Raw genomic sequence first — 18291 nt, forward strand, 5'->3', positions numbered from 1 at the left:
GGAGCTAGGGATTTGTAGTCCAAAAATCCTGCCTTCTTCATGGCCATTGCTAGGGTCTTCTCCTGTGTGAACTGAGCATATTCTTGGGTATATTTGGTACTGCCTAGTGCTGAGGTAGATCAGTAATGAATAGCAAATAATCCTAGAATGAAATTTGTTCCTCATGGCTGATCTCAAAATCAAGGAATCCCTAATTAGTTTTGAAAACTTTTAGCAAAACTCATGAGTTTGAATATTGTTTTTTTAGCAACCATTTTTTTAAAAAGTAGTCCAGTTTTAATTCAGGCTTTTTAATTCAGAGAATGACGTTGGGGAGGCCTTTCTCATTGGAGATGTGCCTTCTTAAACAATAGTTACAGTGAAAACTGCTGAGGCCACAATTTACCTGCTTTTTATTAACCAAAGAGCTGACAGTAGTGGTTTTCCTCAGTTGTCTCTGCATAAAGCATGGATTAGCTCTCAAGTGATGGAATGAGCTCTGTCCTTGCTGCAGAGTCATCATCATGGCACTGGACACATCCAGACCATGAACCCAAGGAAAGACGGTATCTTGCATGAAACCAATATTGCAGAGTACTTCTTGGCAAGCGTAAAGGGAGATTGTTTTGTTTCAATCTACCCTGTGGGCCACTTTTGTAATTGAAACTTTCCTATCGCCATTTGAATTACAGATTTGTGGTGCCAGTTTTGATTTCCAGTTAGTGCATTGGCTATCATTATGCGACAAACGGCCTTCTATGTATCATGAAGGAATATGAGTTTAAATAAGGTAACAGGGCATTTCTGTCCTCTATCCATGGTCATCAGAAGACTCCAGGAAAAAAAAACAGGTGTCTGTTTGAGGAGCTCTGGACAAAGAGTTTTACTGGAATGGAACTCTTATCATTCTTCACATGATTGTGCTGGTGAGGGCTGATGGGAGTTGCTGTCCAGCAACAGCTGGCAAACCCAGAATTCCCACCTCTACTTTATGACCCAGTATATTCCAAATAAGTAAAACGTGAATCCTATTCTTCATGTCAGTGAACATTGTCTCTCTCTTTACTATCTCAATGTACTGTTAAAATCCCATAACGTGAGCATTAAACTGATTCTTAGCACTTTGTTTCACCAGATCTAACTGTATGCCTTTTAAACATGCCAGTGAAGGTTTCAGCTGCAGTTAGCTGGCAGACGTTCTTCACTGAGTTGTATTGTAGTCTAATGTTGAGGGTTTTTTCCTTCTCCCACAGTAAAGGCTTTTTCTTTGTTCTCTCTGGGTTTTTTTTTAAGAGGAAATTGAATTTGTAGTCCTGCACTTGGGATCCTTACTATGAGTGCATATGGTACAGTATATATAATAATAATTAGATTTAAATTACAAAACAGACCATTTAAATTCAGCTTCTGAAATAGGAGCACTTAACTTCAGGCACAGCTTTTCAGCTCCTGCTCTTGGGTTGGACAATTTTATTTTAATTTTTTCAGACATGTAGAAAACATGAAATGTGCTCCTCCAAAGTTGAAATGTGTTCAAGCAAGACATGTGCATTTCTAGGGCTTTTGTGTCGTGTGGGCACAGTTCTTTGCCTGCAGCTCTGTTGTGTGCACATGGTAACAATCCTGTATTGTCGGCATATTAGAGAAGTGACCCTATCCTGAAACAATGTTATGTTCTTTTTTTACAAGAGCAATTTGTAGTCATTTATTTACGCCAAAATAATAATAACAATAGTATGCTTTCAAGTTGATTCCAATTTAAAGTGCCAGCTCTTTTCAGTATTTTCTAGGCATAAAATACTCAGAAGTGGTTTACTATTCCTTTCTTATCAGGGTGTTGACTGTGCAGATTTCCCAGGGGTGCATAGGCTGGATCTCTCAGGCGTCGTCAGTAGTGAATCAAACTGAACTTCTGGATCCGCAGCTAGATATCTACTATTCTACCTGAATCAAATTGGGTTTTAGTTTCCATGGAGTCCCTTCTAGCATGGTGCATGTTTCAAAGCTTAAGAACATTGATGTGTATTTTATATTCTTCCTCCTAGTATTAAGAGAGAGAGAATTTCCTTGGAGGCACTTATCTCCTGTGAAATCAAATGGAAAGGTTTTTTCAGTAGAAGCCATGTGGCTGAATGAAAATTGTGGACTAGACCATTGAGTTTTGTTTCTTCATTATATGATTCCACCAATATAAATAGCCTGCAAGAAAGTATAGTCAGTCTTGTGGGAAAAGCAGAATAGAAATTGATTTCAGCTCTTGTAGCTGACAAAGCTTAATGTATGGACCTGTGTGACCTTAAGCCTACTTTGACTCTAAAGATTAAACAGAAGTTACATTATGCTACATATAGTGACACACACACCCCTGTTAAATGGCTTTTGGCCAGGGACCCAGATAGTTTTAACTAAACACTCTTAAACTTTGCTAGCTAAAATAGGATGATGCACACTCGGCATCATCTATCTACAGTGGTGCCTCACTTAGCGACGTTAATCTGTTCTGGAAAAAACATTACAAAGAGATTTCATTGCTAAGCGATATTAAAAAGCCCTTAGAAACGCATTAAAATGCGATTAATGTGTTCCTTTGGGCTAAAAACTAACCTTTAAGTGAAGATCCTCCATAGGGGCGGCCATTTTTGGTGCCTCTAAAGCGAGGAAACACAGTGGGTGGCCATTTTGTTTTCCCGGTGGCCATTTTGAAACTGCCGATCAGCTGTTTAAAAAGGGTCGCTTTGCCATGATCGCTTCCCTGCAATCATCGCAAAGTGAAAAAAACCCATAGGGACCATCACAAAGCGATCGCTTTTGCAATCACAAAAACTCTGTCACTAAGCGATTTCATCACTCAACAGAGCGATCGCTAAGCGAGGCACCACTGTATATGAAGATATTCAATGTATCTTCATATTCTTACTAATACTAGAGACTCTTGCTACCTGAGCTGAGTATGCATCATCCTATTGTTCTGGCAGTATTTGTACAGTGGGGTCTTGACTTAAGAACGGCTTGAGTTAAGAACATTTTGACTTAAGAACCGCTCTCATAGGAAAATATTGACTTAAGTACTTAGATTTGAGTTAAGAACTGAAAAAAAAAACCACTTGGGAGGCAGGGAAAGTGCAAAATGTGAATTTTCAGTTAACTGTTGGCCAGTGAAAAGGGTGCCTGTCTGCTTCCTCACTCCTCCCCGCGTTTAGAGAGTGGATTGGGAGACAGTCTTCAGACTGCCTGGTACTGCCTGGACTGTATTTTCCCTGCCTTCCCTGAACCTTTCTTGACCTAAGAAAAAAAGAAACAAAATATCCCCCTCTAGTGGTCGAAGGCGGAATAGCAGCTTCCCATTAGTTTCTATGGACGGAAAAGAGCAGATACGGATCAAATGGTTTTCAGTGCATTCCTATGGGAAATGCAGATTTGACTTGAGAACCTTTTGACTTGAGAACCGCCTTCCAATACGGATTAAGTTCTCAAGTCAAGACCCCACTGTACTAAACCTAGAGGAGGCATTGCCCCTAGTATAACCATGGTGGTATATGATAAGAACATAAAGGGAAAGTTTTCCAATAATTGTTCTTAGCATTTGCTTATTACATGTCAACTTTTCAAGTAATTTTGACAAGATCAGGTCATTCATCACCATCATCTTAGAACTGCGGAGCTGGAAGAGACCCCATAGATCACCAAGTCCAGCCTACTTTTTTAAGCCCTGAAAGCGTTTTTATGGTGCTGTGCCTGAAGTTAAGCAAATACTGACTTGCCTACATCCATAGCCAATTGATGGGTAATGTGAAATTTGAGTTGGAGATATATTAGCAGTAGAAATAAGTTCTGGCCTTAATGGGATTCCAGTGCTTTATTTTGTACCTTAGCAAAGCCATCCCTAAAACACTCTAGTTTTATGGAAGGTCCCTGAAATGTGACGGATGAGTTTGGATGCAATTTATACCTTAATCCCATTCCCCATGTCCTCTTTGCTTTGCTTCCTTGCAGTCATTCAGACAGGTGATGTTCTTTTCTTTCTGGTTTCAATCTCTTAAAGCAAGACCAATTTAAGACTGCCATGGCTGCTATAAGGCACTGTCTGTGTTTCAAACTGGCATCTTGCTGACGTGTCCCTCAGATTCTGGTTTCCTCCTGGCTGAGGAAATGCAGTCACTTGTCATCAATTTGCTGTGTCACTGTTGGCTGGCTCCATGAGGCACAGAGAGATACTAGTTAATTTAAGCTCGGCATACGGTGAAGCAGCCGGGCGCTGTCAAAACGGATGCTCATTCATTGAACTTGTGAGGGAAGGGGATTGCAGTAACTGCAGGAATGGAAGCAGTTGTTTGTGCTGCAGAAGGGTAAGAGCTGGGTTGTTGGTGGAGATGCAGGAACCCAGGCTCTTCTCCCATCTGTCTTTTGCCTTTAGGAGCCAAAAATAAATAAAGTCCTTGTGGAGAGATTTAAACAGAGAGTGTATAAAGCAGCTGGCTTTCATGTAGGATAGTAGATTCCTTTTGCAGAGAGGAAGGTTCTTCCACTTCTTTAATGATAATTTTGTGATAGTGGGCTGTTTCATTTTTCTTTTTCACATCTTGATGTTTCCACTCATTCGCAACCTTACTGAAAGGTAGTTGGTGATCAATTGAAAGACCACCCAACAAACAGCAACAGAGCATGGACAGAGTTCCTACTCCTGTTCCTCTGAAGATTCCGGCCACAGAGACTGGTGAAACATCAGGAAGAACAACCTTCAGAACACAGCCAAAAAGCCCGAAAAACCCACAACAACCATCAGATCACGGCCGGGAAAGCCTTCGAGAATAAATTGAAAGTCCGTTGGCCCACTTCTAGTGAACTGTCCAGTGTCTGCTAAGTTTACTGCAAAGAAGATTCACAATGAGATTGGGATGGTGGAGATGGGAGAACTAGATATAAAATCAACTGATTTGCTTATGATATTGCTCTGTGTTTTATATTTTGTACTTTGTATACAAAGTACTTTCTAGTTAGATTTTGAATCCTGACTAGAGCAAGAGGCTGGGTTTAGTGGCCTTATCTGCCCCTTCCAACTCCATGATTCTGTGGTTCTGTGATCTGACCCTGTAGTAGTCTTCACGTTCTGAAGCAAGTCTGCCCAATCAGGGCCACCGGAAAACATTAATAGAGTCTGAGGTGATACTCTTGCTTTGCATGCTTTAAAGTGTACAGATATAGAGATTTTGATCTAAAGAAAAAGTACACTGAACAAGACTGACATTGCCCTATTCTTGGGCTGAATTATGTCATCTGTGTGAACTTACCCATCTGTATAAAATTTCTGCCATTGTTGTGGAGCCTTTGGCCCTGGAGATGACTTACCGTAAAACTTCCATCCACTATAGCCAGTACAGCCAGTAGTACAGCATTGTGAGAGATGCAAGCAAAATAATCTGAAGGGTGAAGAATTTCTCACTCCACTGGTTTCTTCATTGTAGGACCCAGGGGATTTTCCTCATTTGTGTGGTGTTAATGGAGTTATAACTACATATAACTCTATGTGATTAGCTATTTGAACTGCAAGCCTGGGCTATAACTCCTAGAAAATAACTTCTGTAGCCTGTATAGTATGATCAATAACTTTATCCATGGGATTCATTCTCCTTGGTCGACTCTAGATAATCTCGTTTCTTGCTAAGCCCCTGTCGAAATCTGTTCATTGGGTGGTGTTGGAGAGCACTTTAAATCCATAAATAGATCTGATGATACCACCTCCTACTTTCAAAGTAGTGGTGGGGCCCTTTGCTTGGAATTTCCAAGTGATCTAACTTCTGCCACCTAAGACTGACTGTTTCACCACTGACTCATTCCCAGCCCCTCCCTAGCTAGTTGTGTCTGTTACTTTCAATTCCTTCTGTAGCAACTTGGAACAGTCTCTCATGAGGTCATCTGGTTCAGGTAGGTTGACTCCCAGCTTCATAGGGATGGTAGAGTGAGGCAGATTTTACACAGAAGTTTGACTGTTCCAAAATATAGAAGATTTCCATCTCATCATTGCTCTGTAAAAGACAGGAAACTTGGAACTAACAGTGTTTCTTTGACCTTTAGACTAGCTGTGAAGAGGTGGTATCTTTCTGATGTATACTTCATTTGTTAGCCTGGAGTCTCCTGAAGTGACACTCTGGGACACCAGTGCTTCTGAAAGAGTTCTCTCTTTCAGGTTTTCCTGGTGCTACTGTAGGTTAACTATTATGACTTAGTTGTTTAGTATAGCAGTAAAGTAATCCAAGATTCCTGTTAGAGGTAGACCCTTCTGTGTCACCTAAGAGGCTGTTGACATCAATACTGCCTTCAAATGAAGAGGCCTTATGATCTTTTTATCAGGAGAAGCCTTCATGAAGGGCATGATTCTTCATTTGGTATAATTTCTGAAGAATTCCAGAGAAACCTGGAACTGTAGCCATTACCTTTGTGGCTCCAGAATTATAAAGCATCAGGGGGCTTAGATTTGGGGTTCCAAAATGGGCAGGATAATGGTTTAAAATTTTAGATAGTGATGGGGGAAGGTCGGATGGAAGTGCTATCTCGCTGTTGGAGAGATTAGAGATAAAGATCCAGACATTCAGAGATGGGGGTTACATCTTAAAGAACAGTGGTAAAATCCTATGCTTACACAAGGGAAGGAGAATATGTGACCAAACCAGTGTTTCTAGAAGATTCGTTAAAGCTTTCAGTTTGATTGGCCAAAGGGGCTTAGTATAAACAACCATTCATTCAGGGTATAAACTTAGCTGTTTCACTGAATTAAGAGTTTTCTCTCCGACTTGAGAGATCCATATTTGGCAGTTCATCCTGCTAAGCTGTTGGTTAAATCTCTGCATGTGCTCAGAAACTTTGCTAGATGATTCAGTGTGTGACAAGGTTCGTCTTTAGCCGGGGGGGGGGTTGGGTGGTAAAGGCGGGAAACAGGCGCGGAGGCGAGTTCGAGTCTTGAGAAATAACAACTTTATTAGCATGAACACTTAATTCCACTGGATCGAACGGATCCTTCAAAACTTCATCGGTCAACAGAGTATATTTCTTCGGTCTAACAACTGGCTGGCACATCTCTTCATCTACCAAGGGGCCGGGCCAAACCGCTCGCGATCCGTCAAGGGCCTTAAAGGCGCACTCCTGACGGCGCAGATGGTCCCACAGCAGGGGTGGCGGGCCCAATCCCCCTCCAGGGGTTTCTGTTGGAACTCGGGACCCGGGCGGATAACTCTCCGTCCCCCACCATGGTAGCCCACCGGGAAGACCGAGACCCTCCATTCCAAGGGTTCGTAAGTCCTACCACGACCGCTAGTTGAAGGAGGCTCAGGCAGCAATCCTCCTCCTCCCGGTAAGCTTTGAGCGCCTGGGGTCCCGTCTGCTAGGCTCTTGGCATCCTTCAGCCAATCTGTCTGCACCCCTCTCGTTGTACATCTCCCCAGCTCCCCTTCTCCCAGCCAACTAAACTCCCGCGCAATTTCTCCTTCCCCTTTCACCTCCTCCCACATGATCAAGTCCATCTCGGCTCCGCCCTCATCCACCAAGCACACTTCGGTAGGCCTCCTCTGTAGTTCTTCCTCACTCTCTATTTCTACCAGTATCCCTTCAGTACAGCCACTCGCGTCTTTCGGGCTTTCCTCTTCTGGGGACGGCACACTGGGTCCCACTCCTTCACACGCCCCCCTCTCTGAGTGGGCCGTCCTCCAGGGAAGGTTCTCCTTCTCCCCTTCCTGTCGAGAGAAATAGTCGGCATTAGAGTGTGCCTTCCCCTTCCTATACTGTACCTGAAATGAGAATGGTTGTAAGCTGAGATACCACCTGGTCAGGCGGGCATTGGTATCCTTCATGCGATTAAGCCACTGCAAGGGTGCATGGTCTGTCACTAGTATGAACGGAGCCCCTAACAAATAATACCTCAGGGCGTGTACTGCCCACTTCACTGCCAAGGCTTCTTTCTCAATCGTCGCATACTTTTGTTCCCGATTACTCAACTTTTTACTTAAGTACATTACAGGGTATTCCACCCCATCTCTCCTTTGAGACAACACCGCGCCAATTCCCCTGTCAGAAGCATCTGTTTGTACCCAGAAAGGTAACTTGAAGTCCGGAGCATACCTAGAAGGTAAGGTTGCCAAGATCTCCTTAAGCTGTCTGAACGCATGTTGTTCTGCTGTACCCCACATAATGCCTTTCCCTTTCCGTTTCCGCGTCATATCTGTGAGAGGAGCTGCCACCTCCGCAAAATTGGGCACAAATTGTCTGTAGTATCCGGCTAGTCCCAAAAATTGTTGGACCTCTTTCTTAGTTTTGGGTACCGTCCACGATACAACTTTATCTACTTTATCGGACACCGGTTGTATCTTGCCACCTTCCACCTGAAACCCTAAGAATTGTACCCCTCTCCGCGCGATCTTGCACTTATCGGGATTCACTTTCAGCCCAGCCTTCTCGATCTCCCCGAGCACCCGCCTTATGTGTTCCAGATGTTCTTCCCAAGACTTACTATAGATCAAGATATCATCGATGTAAGCCCCCGCGAAATCCTTAACCGGGGCTAAAACTTGATCCATTAACCTTTGGAACGTTGCGGCGGCGCCATGCAACCCGAATGGCATTTTTTTGAACTGGAACAACCCCTGGGGCGTCACAAAGGACGTTTTCTCCTTATCTTCCTCTCTTAAAGGTATCTGCCAATAACCTTTAGTAAGGTCAAGCGGTAGTAAGGTCAAGCGAGGTCAGATAGACTGACCCGCCCAATTTTTCCAATAGGTCATCCACTCGGGGCATGGGGTAAGCGTCAAATTTGGAAACTTCGTTCAATTGTCTAAAATCTACACATAGTCGCATCTTCCCGTCAGCCTTTGGCACCATCACCGGGTAGCTACGCCAAGGGCTCCGCGAGGGTTCTATAATGCCCAGCTGTAACATTTCCTCCACTTCCCTACTTATAGCCTCTCTAAGGTGGTACGGCCAGGTTCTGTTTCCTGATCTCGTAACAACCCCTGCTGGGGTGTGTATCTCATGTTGTATTAGTTGAGTTTCGCCTGGTACCCCTGAAAACAAATGCTGGAATTCGCCCTCTAGCTGCAATAAGTCTTGTTGTTGTGCCGCAGGTAAGGTCTCATCTATAGGTAACCGGCCCTCTATCCGCCCCCAAGAATCAACTTCTGGCCCAAACTCATGCTCCTCTACTTCCCCCCACAAAGCCTCTCTTTCTTTCCACTCCTTAAGGAGGTTGACATGAAAGATACCTTTCTTCTTAGTCTTGTCTGGCATATATATCTCATAGTCGACATCTCCTATTTTTTGTACCACCTCATACGGGCCTTGCCAAGTCGCGAACAACTTGGCTTGTTCAGAAGGCATCAACAACAAAACCTTTTGCCCTGGTACAAACTCCCGCACCTTCACTCTTTGATCGTATCTCCTCTTTTGCCCGGCTTGGGCCTGGCCAAGGTTGGCCTTGGCCAGTCCCACTGCTGTTCTTAGATGCTCCCTCATTTCGATCACTTGTTGAATAGTTATCCGCGCATCGTCTGGACCTTCCTCCCACCTCTCTTTTACCAGGTCCAGAATACCTCTGGGGTTCCACCCATACATTAGTTCGAATGGAGAAAACCCTGTAGAGGATTGTGGTACCTCCCTTATGGCAAACATTAAGGGTGCCACCAACAGGTGCCATCGTCGGGGTTTCTCCATGACCAATTTCCGCAACATGCCCTTTAGGGTCTTGTTGAAACGTTCCACCAAGCCGTTGCTCTGAGGATGATACACGGCGGTCTGAATGGGTTTCACCTCTAGGAGGCGCCACAATTCCTTTAAGGTTTGGCTCATGAAATTCGTGCCTTGGTCGGTGAGTATTTCTTTGGGGAACCCCAGCCTCGTGAATACCTGCATCAACTCCCGCGCTAGCACTTTGGCCGTGGTCGATCTCAGTGGGACCGCTTCGGGATACCGGGTGGCATAATCTATGATCACCAGGATATGAGTGTGTCCCCCTTGTGACTTAAGCAGCGGTCCCACAATGTCTAATCCAATCCTTTGAAAGGGATGATCCATGAGAGGCAATGGGATTAACTCAGCCCCTGTGGGTGGCTTCCTTTGGGTTTTCTGACATTGAGGGCAGGTTGCACAATACTCTTTTACCTCCTTCCACAATTCAGGCCACCAAAATCGCTGCTCTATCCTTGCCCTCATTTTCTCTTCCGCCAAATGTCCCGCCAAGGGAATATCATGAGCCAATTCCATAACTTTCGATCTCCATTTGGAAGGTACCACCAACCTTCTACTTGCATCCTCATGCACATAATACAACAGATTATTATCCATTTCCCACCCCTTTTGTCCTCTTACAATGGTTCCCGATGGCTGAGCCGCCAACAGGGGCTCCCGCAGTGACGCGTCATCCTGCTGCATGGCTCTCACTTGCTCTCGCGACGTTCTCTGCAAAAAATCGGACTGATCCTTACTATCCTCCTCATCCCCTTGCAACCCTTCCTTAACCGACCCCACATTGCGGGAGCCCACCCAGTCCCGACCAAGCAACATTTCACGTGTCAGTCCTGGAACGACCCCGATTTTCATGTGTCTCTCGTCGTCCCCTACTTTCACTGTAGCCCACATAGTTTGGTACTTTTTAAGGTCCCCATGGATGCATCGCACCGATAGTCCTCCGTCCTTCTTATCGCCCGGCAGGTCCCTCACCAGGGTCGTCCCGCATCCCGTGTCTATGAGGGCTCTTTTTTTCATCCCATTCACCCAAGCGTCTATTTCCCATCGTTCCGAGGTCGGGCCCTTAGTTTCCACCGCGCGCGTTAATCGCCCCACCCACGAACAATCAATCCCGGGGCAATTTCTTTTCACGTGGCCCGGAACCCCACAGGAATAACAGATGATCCTCCCCTCTTTGTTGTCCTTCCCCACCACTCCCGGGGTGTAGAGGGGGCGTCCGTCCTTGCCCTCTTTCCAGCCCGTGTCCGGCGCGTAAATCCTTTGATCAACTGTAATAGGCCGGACGGGCTTGGGTGCGAATGGCTCGAAACCTTTCCCGCGCGCTCTAGCAGGTCTGCTCATCTCCGTGCCCGCCTTCGCAGTAAGGTTGGAAGTTGAAAGCGAAACTTCTCCTCCTCGTGGTCGCTGCCTCTCCGCCCAAGGGGCGGTCACTTCCTTGTTCGCTTCTTCCGTGTTGCTGAAGTCCTCCAGCAGCGTAATCGCCCTCTCTAGCGTTTTGGGATTGTTCTTCTGCACCCAGTTTTTAGCGTTGGTTCCTAAGGACTGCACGAGCTGTTCAAGCACAACTGCATCCACTAGCTTTTCACCATCGTTTTCGGCTGGCTTCAACCACCTCATTGCATTAGCCCTCATTCTCTGTGCAACCGTACGCGGGTGGGTTCCTGGTTTCCACTTCAACTCCCTCAGTCTCTTCCTATAAGTTTCCTCTGTTAGGTTCAGGGTGCTCAAGATAGCATTTTTCACTGCGTCATACCGCGTTGCCTCCTGAACTCCCAAGGTATCAACCACCTCCTGCAACAGGCCGGTGAGACATGGTATGAGCACCAGAGTCCACTGGTCTCGTGGCCACCCCGCAGCCGTGGCCACCCTCTCAAACGTATGCAGGTACGCTTCAGGGTCATCCGTGGCGGTCATCTTCTGTATTCGGATTGGCGCCGGCCCCGCCACCAGGCTGCCCCGTACGCTGGCAAGATTCCTGCCGCCCCTCTCCTCTTCGCTCCCTCTCCCACGCATCTGCCGGGCCATCAAGATTTGCTGCTCAGTCAGGTTTTCTATAAGTCGAGCTTGTCTCTCCATTGCTTCTCGCAACCGGTCCACCTCTTGGTTTCCCGCCAATTCCGTCCCCCCGGCCCCACGTTGGGCGCCACTGTGACAAGGTTCATCTTTAGCCGGGGGGGGGGTTGGGTGGTAAAGGCGGGAAACAGGCGCGGAGGCGAGTTCGAGTCTTGAGAAATAACAACTTTATTAGCATGAACACTTAATTCCACTGGATCGAACGGATCCTTCAAAACTTCATCGGTCAACAGAGTATATTTCTTCGGTCTAACAACTGGCTGGCACATCTCTTCATCTACCAAGGGGCCGGGCCAAACCGCTCGCGATCCGTCAAGGGCCTTAAAGGCGCACTCCTGACGGCGCAGATGGTCCCACAGCAGGGGTGGCGGGCCCAATCCCCCTCCAGGGGTTTCTGTTGGAACTCGGGACCCGGGCGGATAACTCTCCGTCCCCCACCATGGTAGCCCACCGGGAAGACCGAGACCCTCCATTCCAAGGGTTCGTAAGTCCTACCACGACCGCTAGTTGAAGGAGGCTCAGGCAGCAATCCTCCTCCTCCCGGTAAGCTTTGAGCGCCTGGGGTCCCGTCTGCTAGGCTCTTGGCATCCTTCAGCCAATCTGTCTGCACCCCTCTCGTTGTACATCTCCCCAGCTCCCCTTCTCCCAGCCAACTAAACTCCCGCGCAATTTCTCCTTCCCCTTTCACCTCCTCCCACATGATCAAGTCCATCTCGGCTCCGCCCTCATCCACCAAGCACACTTCGGTAGGCCTCCTCTGTAGTTCTTCCTCACTCTCTATTTCTACCAGTATCCCTTCTGTACAGCCACTCGCGTCTTTCGGGCTTTCCTCTTCTGGGGACGGCACACTGGGTCCCACTCCTTCACACAGTGTTAGGATAGATGAAGGTAATTTTTCTTATTTTCTTGTGTGGGTGATCTTTGTGATCAAGTGTGTTTTACTCAAATTGGCTGGTTAATTCTAAATTGCTTTTATGCTCTTCTAATCAGGTGGGGGTTTTTTGTTTCTGTTTTTAATTTATATATATAATATTTAATCAAGAAGCAGACCAAGTGCTGTCCACTTGGTCTGCTTCTTGGTTAAACTGGGAAAGCGGGGGGACTTGGTTCTGAATTCTATAATCCTTAGACTGGAGAACTGGCTACACTTCTATTCCTAACAATTTTGCTCTTTGGTTAGGTCCTGCCTTGTAAGACAGGCATTCATCTCATATTTACAGAGTTACTGGATTTGTAACCCTGGAGTGAGGGATACACGTGCTAGTAATTTCTGGGGCTTCTGAGTGTCATTGGGCTGAGAACTCACAAGGCAATTAGACGGATTCAAGAGAATGGAGATTTTGCCCACCTTGAGGCCCTTTGTGGTGGCAGCATACCAGATTCAGGGAACACCCAGAGGACTTCAGTGTGAGTCCTTTGGGGTCTCCTTCTGTGACAGTATCCTTATTGGAATTGTCTTCTCCATCCACCCCCCAATATTCTGCATGTGAAAGGGCAAAATTATAAAAAGTGGTGCCTCGCTTAATGGGCGCTCCGTTTGATGACGAAATCGCTAGACGTCGATGATTTTGCGATCGCAAAACAATGTTCCCTAAGGGGGAATTTCGCTTTGCGATGATCGGTTCCCTGCTTCGGGAACTGATCATCGCAAAGCGATCATTTTTGGCCAGCTGATCAGCGGTTTCAGAATGGCCACCAGGTAAACAAAATGGCCGCCCGTTCTTTTCTGGCATGGATTTCTTGCTGCACAGGCAGCGAAAATGGCCGTGCTATGGAGGATATTCGCTGGACAGTGCGTTTCAAGCCCCTAGGAACGCATTAATTGGGTTTTAATGCGTTTCTATGGGCTTTTTAAAATCGCATTACGACGTTTTCGTTTTACAGCGATTTCGCTGGAACGAATTAATGTCGTAAGGTGAGGCCCCACTGTATTTAGTTAGTGTCAGAATCCTGCCACAAGATAAGCAGATCATGGGCCTGTGTGGCCAGGCTATATGTTCTCACAGGCTCCAGACCAAACTCTCTGTTCTTACCATTGTATTTTTCCCAATGCTGTGCTCAGATGTCCAGCTCGCCGTTGTCCAAGAAGCGTCGCTTGTCTGAATCAGAGACGAAGACGGGTTCAAACTGCTCCTCTGGCAAATCGATACAGACTGATCTGCGCGAAGCGCCTGCCAACGTAAGACTCAGGGCTGACTTATGGATCCTGTTTTATGTATATGGAAAACAAGTCAATTCCAGCAAAACTGACTCTGGATTCCCTGTTGCTAGGGAACACAAGATGGAGGGTGCACTTATGTTTACTGGTGGGCTTTCTACAGGTCCCTGGCTGACCACTGCATAAAACGTGTTGGATGAGATAGTCCTTTGTTTTGCTCCAGCACTCATCTTATCTACTTAGATGCCAGCTCAGATATAATAATAAATTAATAATGTGCCCTGAAGTTGATTCTAACGTGGGAAGTCTCCCAGTGTTTTCTAGGTATAAAGTACTCACATACGGTTTACCAGTCCCTCCTCCTGGAGGACTGAGGACCTGTGCATCTCACGCAAGGCTACACAGGCAGCAGGACATGTGACCCCATCAGCCATACATGCTCCAGATGATCTACCAACTCTCGGCCCCTGCACCTATGTATTCCAACCCACTGAGCTACACCAGCTTAACCCATATAAGGGGCCTTTATTTTATTATTGGTAAAGCATCTGTTGTGCTGATGAGTAAGGGAGAAGGAAGATTTGAAGTGTAGTTCTGCACTGTCTTTTCAGTCCATCTTCTGGCTGGATATTTCGAGATGCAGCATTTTCCCCCGTAGGAAAGAATGGCAGCTGTGCAGCTCATCATATGTTGCCACATCATTCCAACTTAGGCAACTCTCATAATGTTTAAGATGTGTGGGATATTCAAGGAATTGCCTACTGCTGCCTTCCCCAGTGAGTTTCCATAGCCAAGTGGGGCCTGAACACAGGTTTCCTGAATCTTAGTCTGACATTGTCCACTACACCACACTGTTTCAGCCATTCAGTTACATCAGAGGACATTGAGGAAGGGACATAGAAACACTATTGGGATGCAGACTGAATCAGCTTGTAAGGTCAAGTGTGGTGAATATGAGGCCGCTTAGATGTTGTAGGGCTGCAACTCCCATGGTCCCCTACCATTTGTTATGCTGAGTAGAGTTGATGGAAGATGCAGCCCAACAATATATGATGGGCTGCTTATTCCTCTGTTAGGCCATAGGCTTTGCTCCATAGCTCCATCAGGCATGATGCTTACAGCCCTCACTATATAACTTTGTGGGAAGCATAGAGGTTCCAACTGCTGACAGATGCTCAAGGTGACTTTCATAAAGCCAGTGCAAGAATTTACACTCCCATAGATACACTGCAGCTACTTAGTAATCAGCAGTGTGGGTATGTGGGAAACCTATGCCAAATAGCCAGATTCCCTGACTGCCAACACCTCTTTGGGGCCTTCCATTATGTTTAGAGTAAAGCCGTTAGTGTAGCCCAGCGTTACTGCCTTTAATCCCAAGCTTTTTATGAACAGGATTTCCGACTTAATTACAGCGGATATTAACTATTTGTAGGCAATCGGCAGGCTAAATCTGCTTCTTCAATTATAATGGTATTGGTTGCACAACATTTAAGTTCCTTTGTTCCCAGCTCTAACTCACTTTGAGCTGGGAGGGCCTTAAATTATACAGCTGAAATGCAAGAATTTCATAATTGGGGTGACTTATGTGGATTTTCATGGACATACCATTTGTTGGTTCTGTTTGCTGAATAAGTTGGTTGGACATAGTTGAGCAGCAGATTTGCAGGTGGGGTGACTATGGTTAAGGGTTGTGAGTTACAGCATCCTTCCCTAACCATGGTTAGCCTTAGTTGGGCTCTTGCAGAAACTGGCTGTGCATGTTCATTATTTTTGCCAATTATGAGGCGTGAAAAAGCCACAATAAGTACAGTGGTGCCCCGCATAGCAAGGTTAATCCATTCTGGATTAACCGTCGCTATGGGGAAGCATCGCTATACGGAACGGAAAATGCCATAGAAACGCATTAAACTTGGTTTAATGCATTCCTATGGCTCTTAAACTCACAGTTCTGCAAAGTTTCTCCATAGCGCCGCCATTTTCGGGCGCGAAAATGGTGCAGCCGGCCATTTTCTGCACCCGGCGGCCATTTTGGAACCACCGATCAGCTGTTCCCAAAATGGCCACCGGGTGCAGAAATGATCGCAATGCGATGTTTAGCCTATCTAAACATCGCAATGCGATCGCATTAACGACCGCAAAAAACGGGTCGCTATGTGGATTCGTCGTTAAACGGTGCGCTTGTTAAGCGAGGCACCACTGTATTGCAATTCTATTGTCAGTGTTGCACACTTTTGTTGATATAGTGAATAACCTGTGGAGTAAAGCTCCCCATCGTACTGTTAATAATCCCTCTTCTTGTTTCTTTTTTCCAGGGTATGGCCAAAAATGGAAGTGAAACAGACATTGATGAGGGTCTGTACTCAAGGCAGCTGTAAGTAGAGACTGTGGAGGGCTTACCATTTTGAATGTTAGTCATGCAATACTATTCTACTGTGGTTGGAAGAGGTTAGGTGGGATAAGCAGCAAGGTAGATTTGATTTAAATCACAATTTAAATTATGATTTAAAATTTGAAAAAAATTGACAATTTAAATAAAAAATAAAAAAAAAATGAAATCATGATTTTAATTATTTTTTTAAAGATTGATTTTTATCCACCATGATAAGCAGTGATGTTAGGTCTCTCCCATATTTTCCATGTCTCTCTTTTTAAATTATTGTTACCCGCTAATGGGGGTTATAAACTCCGGCGAAGGACAACAGACCACGATGCACCCGACCAGCTGTTATTTATGCCAATTTATTAAGATATACAGCTAGGGCCCAATCTCTTAAAGCAGATATTGATTCGAATCAGAATTATATAGGGTTTTACACAAAGAGCCATAAAGAGAAGTATTACGATTGGTGCCTTGAACCCATACCTTTCAATCCTGCCTGTTATTGGCCAAAGATATTTTGTAAGTTCAATCTATTGGTCCCGTTTGAATTTCTCATGTAGCACCTCGTGTCCCTTTAACCTAAAGGTCATCTTACACCCCAAAAAAGAGTCATCATGTCTACTATGATCATGTCTGGATTTCCCTTATCTCTATTCGCATGTTTATGTAACATTATCATTAATGCTACGTGACACAACAGGGATCAAGAGAAGATACCAAAAAACCAAAAAACCAAAAAACCCAAACCACTTTAACAGCAGCAACAATAAAGCTTGACTTTTTCAGCATATAGATTCTTGTTCACTACTGGTTATCACTCTCTTCATAGTAGTTATCTTACATGCTGAGTTATCCAAATCCGTTGTTTTGAATTACTTTGTGTGAATTAGGGGCTTTTCTTTCTTAATCTTCTGTATGCAGGTTATACATAAAGAAGGGATGCAGAAGTCCTGAAGACTTTCTATTCCCTTGCCTTTCCAACCCTTTTCCGTAAATTTTTCTAGCAGCACAAAGTTCCAAACCCGTGAACATAAGTCTTTGATGGTAGAATTTTGATTATCGATGGCCAATGTGTTCTCTAATTTTCTGCCAGCTCTGGGCCCCACCCCGCACACACAGGATTCTGGCCGTCACCAGAGCCAAATGGGTTGCAACACTGGCTTGTGGGTGTATAGCACCAATGAAGTGCTACATGACCATACAACTTAGAGAGAACATTGTGGCTCTTGAACTTTAGCCGTTTCTGAGATGCTCTGTGGAAACTGGGTTCTCAACTAGAGGCCTAGTTTTCCAGCTGGGTAGTTAAGGCTCTGAAATTAACCTACATGGTGCTCTATCACTTTTCCTGACCAGGTACGTTTTGGGCCATGAGGCCATGAAGCGAATGCAGAATGCTAATATTCTGGTATCTGGCTTGCGAGGACTGGGAGTGGAGATTGCCAAAAACATAATCCTGGGTGGAGTTAAATCTGTTACAATCCATGACCAGGGTGTGGCTGAGTGGTCTGACCTCTCTTCCCAGGTAAGGCCCCTTTCGTTGTTTCAAATGACTCTCCCGTGTGCATCCTCTTGTAGTTGTGCAGCTTGATATCCTCACCACTGTGTCTGAATCTCTCTTCAGTTCTACCTGCATGAGGAAGACTTAGGGAAGAATCGTGCTGAAGTATCCCAGCCACGACTGGCTGAGCTGAACTCCTATGTACCTGTTACTGCCTACACTGGGCCCCTCAGTGAGGATTTCCTTAGCAACTTTCAGGTACTTCAAAGCAGGATGGTAGTCTGATGAAAGTAGAGCTTTTTCACAGACAGGAAGACAGTTTGGTTGATTTTTAAAAGAAAAGCTGAATAGCCAGACATTATTCCCTTGAATTAGACTAGGGGTCTGTTTAGTGGGGTTTTCTGGCTCCAGAAGTAGGCAGCAAGATGTTTCTGATAATGATCTCCATCCTTTTGTTGTTTGTACTTGACTTCTGTA

General features: G+C 45.4%; 1 protein-coding gene across 4 annotated transcripts in view; it reads left to right on the forward strand.

The window, feature by feature from the left end:
- The window catches only part of UBA1 (ubiquitin like modifier activating enzyme 1), a 50318-nt gene that overhangs the window by 16685 nt on the left and 15342 nt on the right, over positions 1 to 18291 (forward strand). For all 4 annotated transcript variants that reach the window (XM_020797596.3, XM_072991308.2, XM_020797597.3 and 1 more), the window contains exons 2-5: positions 13841 to 13957; positions 16249 to 16307; positions 17670 to 17838; positions 17938 to 18072. In XM_020797596.3, coding sequence (XP_020653255.1) covers positions 13841 to 13957; positions 16249 to 16307; positions 17670 to 17838; positions 17938 to 18072 — 480 coding nt within the window. The remainder of the gene's footprint in view (positions 1 to 13840; positions 13958 to 16248; positions 16308 to 17669; positions 17839 to 17937; positions 18073 to 18291) is intronic.

The sequence above is a fragment of the Pogona vitticeps genome, chromosome 2 (genome assembly GCF_051106095.1).
Source record: "Pogona vitticeps strain Pit_001003342236 chromosome 2, PviZW2.1, whole genome shotgun sequence".
NCBI lineage: Eukaryota > Metazoa > Chordata > Lepidosauria > Squamata > Agamidae > Pogona > Pogona vitticeps.